Source organism: Aegilops tauschii, chromosome 6 (genome assembly GCF_002575655.3).
Source record: "Aegilops tauschii subsp. strangulata cultivar AL8/78 chromosome 6, Aet v6.0, whole genome shotgun sequence".
In the NCBI taxonomy this organism is placed as follows: domain Eukaryota; kingdom Viridiplantae; phylum Streptophyta; class Magnoliopsida; order Poales; family Poaceae; genus Aegilops; species Aegilops tauschii.
The window spans coordinates 178948915-178955918 of NC_053040.3; the positions used below are offsets into that span (position 1 = coordinate 178948915).

Sequence of the window (7004 nt, forward strand, 5' to 3'; positions counted from 1 at the left end):
TGAATTTGGAGGAAGCTTCATCCCACCTGAATTAACAGGGGGAGACTAGGGAAGAGATGCGTGGGAATTAGCCTGTTTAGTTACCTTTCCCCTTCCTCAATTCCCTTGCCCCCAACCAAACAATGGATTATATGCCTCATACCCCTTAAAATCTCATTCCATGTCACTAATTCCCACCAACCAAACACGCTGTCTATATCCTTCCATTCAACAACTTATTCTGACAATTCTATCATGTGGAAACATAATAGACACTCGAATCATATGTATGGTTAATCTGATTTAAACCATAATATGTAGATCTAGCATATGAAAATATAACGATCAGAAAGTAAGTAACTTAATGTGATATGCTTTACAATCTTCATTAAAATGACATCACTGATTTGTTTGAATAGTATTGAAGCAAAGTGTAGAGTTAATGTCGGAGGACCATCACAGCTATCTTGCTGGCCATATTTAATTCATGCTTTTGCAACATGGGAGTTCTTTGACCTGCTAATGTGGTACTAGAAATTATGGAACACATGATACTGGACAATTTAGGGTAGTCATATACTCTTCTGAATAATGAGACATATTACCTAACTATTTCACTTGCCCTTTGTCTTTTTCAAAATTAGATTTACTATGTGTTTGCCGTGTTATAATTTCTTAGTACTTGGATGTGCGTAACTTATTTATTGAACTTATAGGACGACAGAGTGGTCGGAATTAGTCACCAAATTCACCCTGTGATACACATACATGTTAAAGTCCACGACTGTAAATATATACCTTTAGTAATTAGCAATTAGTATATGGCACTTCGCAACCTTGTACATAAAAGATGGAAAAGACCAACATAGGATATAGATCTCTTTAGAGCTGTCCCTGTAGAGCAGGATCCTTTGATGTTGTTTATTCTGTTATTGTGCATCAAGAGTGAAGAGGTGTGTAGTGATGCTACGTGGTAGCTTGCGGCAAAGGGTCGAAGAATGACTTCGAAATGATACTAGATGCACATTACTGCAAAAGTTGGCTGAAGTCTGGAGGAGCAGGTGGAGAAAGCTTTTGGTTGTTGCTTGAAGGATCCCCTTGAGGATGCGAATTGTGGCAGTAAGAGCATCTCCAGCCGTTCGGCCCCCCAGGGCGCCCAAAAAGAGCCCCCTGGGGGCGAGCCGGTGCTAGATTGGCGCGTGGGGGCGACCTAGCTCCCAGTCGTCGGCCCACCGGTCGCCCCGGGTTCGGCGATGTTGCGTACAAAATATATGCAAACTCGGCGACTTTTGCACGAACTCGGCGAAACTTCATTGAAATTTGTACAGAAAACATGCAAACTACGCCTAAACTACGCCAAACTACGCCTAGCCGCCACCGCCGCGGCCGCCGTCGCCGTCGTCTACATGCCGAGAAGCCTGTAGAAGCGGGTGTAGTCGCCGCCTTCGCCGTCGTCGTCGTCGCGTGGCTGGCTTGGGCCGGCGCCGTCCCTGCTGCAGCCTTGGCCAGGGTCGCCGAGGCGCGGTGGCGCGCTGGACGGCCCGACGAGGAGTCGAGGACGATGACGCCGCTCTCCTCGCGCCAGCGGTGCCGGGCCTGGAGCTCCGTGTACGCCCGGCGCTGGCGGCGGACCTGCTCCCGGACGTAGTCCTCCTTCGCCCACTTGAGGGCGGACTCGTTGTCGGGGGCTGCCATCTCGACGTGCTTCGGCTCCACCGGGAGCAGCCCCGGCTCGGGCTTCAGCCGGACCAGGCGGAGGGAGCGCCTCCCCGGAGCCGGACCAGGCGGGGAGGGCCGGGCACCCTCGTTGATGACAGGGCGCCGCTGCGGGTGCGGCGCCTGACCAGCGTCTCCTCCGGCTCGGGCTTGACGGGGCGGAGCGCGGCCGGCGTGCCGGAGCCCGACGACGAGGACAACACCGGCTCCATCCGCCGCGGCGTCCAGGAGCTACCACGGCGGCGAGAGAAGGGCGGCCGCGTCGGGTACTCGAGGCGCGGCACGTTGCCGGTCTCGATGTGGTCGAGGACGGCCTCGAGGGTGCGGCCTGGCACGCCCCACCACTCGCGCCGCCCGTCGGCGTTGAGGCGGCCGCGCGGGATGACGCCGTTGGTGGCGGCGATCTGCTCCTTGCGGCGACGTTGGAAATACGAGGTCCAGAGGTGGTGGCTGTCGGCGGCGTAGCACGGCTCGTTCCGCTGCTCCTCCGTCATGGACGAGCGGATGCGGGTGATCTCGGCCCGCCGCGCCGCCCCTTCGGGCACCGGTGGCACCGGGACGCCGCCGGCGCTCAGCCTCCACGTCCCCGGCACCCGCATGTCCGGGGGCGCCGGGTACTCGGCCTCGTAGATCAGGCGCGCCTCCGGCTCTTGGAGGTGGCGGTGGCCGAAGCCGTTGGCCGTCGCGCCGTCGCTTGGGTACCTCCTCGGCCATCTTTCTCGTCGGCGGGAAGAAGGGGAGTGTTGCTATCTACGCCGGAGAGGGGGGAAAACGAGAGCTGTGGCGTCCACCGGCGGGGAGGTCGCCTTTTATAGCCATAGCGGGGCGGCGACGGGCTGCATGCCGGGCAACGCGTGGCTAGACGCACGCGCCGCCCGTGAGGCATCAATGGCTTCGCATTGATTCCCGCGGGAACCGAGGCGATGAGGGCGACGAAGCGGCGTCTCGCTGACTCGGCGGGCCCATCCGCTTTCGCGCCAAAACCGCTCGCCCCGGCGCCCCCGGGCGCCCCCCAACGCGTCGGGTTCGGCCTGGGTCCGCCGGCGCCAGTTTCGGCGCAAACCGGCGAAAATCGGGCTCCTGGGGGCGTGACTGGACCGATTTTTGGGCGCCGGCGTGGAAAAAACGCCTGGGAAGGGCCTGTTGGGGGCGCGGCTGGAGATGCTCTAATGGTGGACGAGTTCGGGAATTTTGAAGGCCAGCAGTACTACATCTGCTGACGTGCGAGTAAGACATGGTAGGTGAAAAGACAGTCAGTCTCCATTCAAACATTTCCATCTTTATATAGGGTATGGACAGGGACATGATAAAGAAAGTACTCAACTTAGCTATCTTAAGAACCCAAACTTGTGTAATGCCATTTATTGGACGCGGAGGAATTGATCCTGAGCTCATATGCTCCCGCATAAACAGTAAAACCGAAAAAATATCGAAAAAAATTCAAAAATTTCTAATTTTTTTTGGGAGAAACATTGACAAAAGTTCTAAGTGCCTGCAAAAATTCGTCGTGAAATCACATTCCTAGAAGGCATGGCAAAAAAAAACAAAAACAGTACTCTGAAAAAGCTACTTTCAAAAGCATTTTGAAGCACTGAATTTGTTTTTTTTGCCACGCCTTACAGGAATGTGATTTCATGATGAATTTTTGCAGGCACTTAGAACTTTTGTCAATGTTTCTCTCAAATTTTTTTTGGAATTTTTGGAATTTTTTTGATATTTTTTCAATTTTACTGTTCATGCGGGAGCATATGAGCTCGGGATCAAAAGATGACTTTCGCATTTATTCCCTGACCTAGTAGCTCAGCATTTAGAAACTAGGTTGACGCGTTTTTTCCATCTGTGTTATTGTTTTCTCCTTTTCTGATAAAATTGTTTATAATGACCGCCCAACTAACTGACCGGGCCCTTAAGCATGCCTGCTCTGTACCAACCTCTAACTCAACCATGAAGCTGATATTTGTTTGTCATTTCTCCGTATTCTGAAGTCTGGAAAGACAAAGAAGGAATGTGAGGACCTTGCTCGTCGTTCTTGATGTGTCTATCTTTTCTTTTCACACCCATAAACTCTTTTGACTTGCCAATGTTGAGTTAGCATCCGATCTAACAAGCTCTGACCATTAAGTTTCTTCTAGTTCTGTATTTGCTAAGTCGGCAAGAGTTGCTCATTTTGGGCTTACCATGATGGATGGTCATCATCACTGGTACGTAAACTATTTTCACGAACTCACCTTATATGATGGCCTTCTCTTTAGTGCATAATTGACATGAGCTGTATCTGTCTAGTGACTATGTTCTATTTGTTTGATTATTAGTTGAAGCTCCAAGGCTGCTATCAGTTGTTCCTAGTCTGAAGGCAAAGGATCTGCTGGTCATTATAGCATGGGCTCATCCTAGCTAACCTAACATGATTGATTAATTGTCACTTATTGTGCATTGCATTTCCTCATTGAATGAGGAGAAGTACGACTCTCAAGGTCTTTTTGTACACCTGTCCTCCAATAATTTTTCTATGGTCCATTCTTGGGTTGATCATTCACACCCTTAAGACTTCTTTGGTCTGGGAGAGTTCTAGGTGGATTTCTTAGGATTTAGTTCGAAAAATGCATACTCATACATCTACGTTGCTGAGCATGTGATTGCATGATGTGGACTTGTTGACAACATTGCTAACATAAACTGGCAGAAGGGAGCTTCCTGACAAAATACCCTTCTCATGTCAAAAACATTTCACCTCCCTTGTTTTGAAGGAAATTCCTGACGAGTGCAGATGATGGAATTGTGTGCTAGCTGAGGCACAATGCCAAGTTGTAGGCTTCGATCGATACCTTATTTTTTCGCAAACAATTTTTTATCCTTTTTTTTGACTGAGTTGCATTGGTGCTTGGCTGCTTGCTGGTTTGTCTTATATCCCTTATAAATGTTTTTCCTCACAATAAATGCATACACATATCGCATCAATACAAGAAAATGGTTGGTGCTTTCTTCTGTATACATAAACCTCTAGAGCCCATGGTCCTTAGAAATGATTGTCGTAATATCACCTTCATCATGTTATTTAGATTTCTCTTAAGAGTCCAAGTTTGGAGTCTGAAGTTGAACGAAGGCATGAGGTAACACAAAACCACATTCTATTTATTTCCTTTATATATACTACATAACTGACATTGATGTGTATAATAAAGTATCTTGACGGTGACTGTATGTAATAACAAATATAAGTACATATAGCTGCACACAATTGCAAACTTATGCTTTTTGTAACTTGGATTGAGTAATAGACGTATATCTATCTTCCTGAAACAACCTGAACTGCTTGCGTACCAACCAGTCTACGGGATCCTGATCTCGGATGGCGACGTTGCGATGCTGTTTCGTCCATGCTTTTTCAGACGATGAAGCTACCTTCTTCTCCATGCGATGGCGAAGCTGGACCGCTACTGCTCAGCAGCTCCTCGATCATCTGCAGCGTGAGCCTCTCCTCGTCATCCATTGTACTCGCCGGTGAAGAAGCCGTGGTTGCTGACACTGTGGACTGCGCTGCCTTCGCATCGCCGGATGGCCCGGCCCCTTTGTTGAGCTCCACGGTCATGACCCAGTTGGAGTCGGCGCGGGCCCCTGCACGCTTCTGCCAGACGCCAATGTGGGACTTCTCGGTGTCAAGGCGAAGGCAGGTCAGGGACGGAGACGGCGCCTTGCAGCACTTGCGAAGCTTGGCACTGAGAACCTGGGACAGGTTGCTCGTCGAGGAGGAGGAGCTGCCGCCACGGACGTCCCGGGTTGCAGCTGGGGCAGGATCGCCGGTGCTGCTCCTCTGCACGGGGAAGTTGGTCTTGGCATTGCGGCCGCTCATCAGAACGGCGGCCTCGTCGTACGCCCGTGCAGCCTCTTCAGCGGTTTCAAAGGTACCAAGCCAGACCCTCCTTTTACTTCATTCACAAAGACACGCATGCAGTTTGTTAGAATCTTGTAAACGGATCGACGAAGAAACCACTGATCTTTAGAGGAAAGTTAGAGGGAATCGAGGGAAGCTAGAAAGGAGGGGAGGGGCTTACAGGAGGGGGTGTCTGATCTCAGAGACCCAGGAGCCCCAGTGGCGCTGCCTGACTCCACGAAACTTCTTCTTGGGTTGCACCATTTGTTCTGCCTGCCTGTCTTTCACAGACGAGGGAACGAGCCTCTGAGTCCGCCAAGGTGTTGTGGGGGGTGAGGAGAAGAGCTCTGGTCCGAGTGATGAATATAAGCTGCCCAGCCTGTACTTGCCTCTGCACTGCCGTGTTAAATGTGGTTAGATGCGTAGGTAGTCAAATAGTACGCGGCACAGTGTCACACGCCCCCCCTCACAGAAGAGAGTGTGCTCGGTCTAGTTTTCACTGGCCATCATTGGAAGGCAGTGTATACACCGGAGAGCATGGGTGCCTTGCTGCTGGGGTCACTTACCAGTACCAGCACCAGTCTAGCACGCAGCCGTGCGCCAAGGCAGAAGACAAGAGCGAGATCGGGGGAGGCGCAACGGAAGTCTGGAGAGGGTCCGCAGGGGTGGACTGTCGGTGAACTGAGTAGATGCATAGCATAACCACCTTCCCTGCTAGTACAGTGGTAATAAACACGCTCACCTACACCAGTGGCCAGCCACATTTAATTGTGGGGCTGGGCAGCCCTGGCACTGGCAGAGTTGATTCACCTAAGCTCCTACAACTAGCCATGTCTTCCCTTCTTCTGAAAGATCAGATCCCGAGATTATTATTATAATTATATTAAAGGCCCAACAGGTCAGGTACCAACAGCTGTTCACCAAAAGCCTTGAGCTAAATGAGTTAATGAAAGTTACAATAATGTTACAAACCAGGACAACGTTGCAAGTAAAACCGAGCCAGATACAGAACGAGAGCTCGCCATCTTGGTTCTTTCGTAGCTAATGGCCGTGGTCCAGATGCCCAATCCAATCATGGGTTTGAGTGCCATGGGACGCATGGCCCCTTGGCACTTAACTGCAAAGACTGGTATGTCAAGACTTCTGTTTGGATTGTCAATGTTAAGCTTCATGCACTAGCCAACGCAACCAAAAGTTCGAACTGATGGAAAGGGCTAGTGCAGTCCACATATAATGTAACACCCCCTCTCACGTGTGACGGGGAAGACAAGTCAACACGTGCAACCGGAAGAGAGCGACGGAGCGCGAAACTCACGTATGACTCAAGAGGCCTATACGTGGACACAAAGGGGGGCAACAACAATTTTTAGATAAATTGCGCGAACTAGGACTTGAACTCAAGACCTTAGCTCGGATACCATGTTAAGCTTCATGCACT

General features: G+C 50.6%; 1 protein-coding gene across 1 annotated transcript; it reads right to left on the minus strand.

Annotated features, from left to right (window-relative positions):
- Positions 1-4806: 4806 nt before the first annotated feature.
- Positions 4807-5991, minus strand: LOC109773772 (ethylene-responsive transcription factor WIN1). Its single transcript, XM_020332485.4, has 2 exons — positions 5748-5991; positions 4807-5621 (listed from the first exon to the last, which is right to left on the minus strand). The coding sequence occupies exons 1-2, from the start codon at positions 5828-5830 to the stop codon at positions 5081-5083; spliced, it is 624 nt and encodes a 207-aa protein (XP_020188074.1). The 5' UTR covers positions 5831-5991; the 3' UTR covers positions 4807-5080.
- Positions 5992-7004: the final 1013 nt, after the last annotated feature.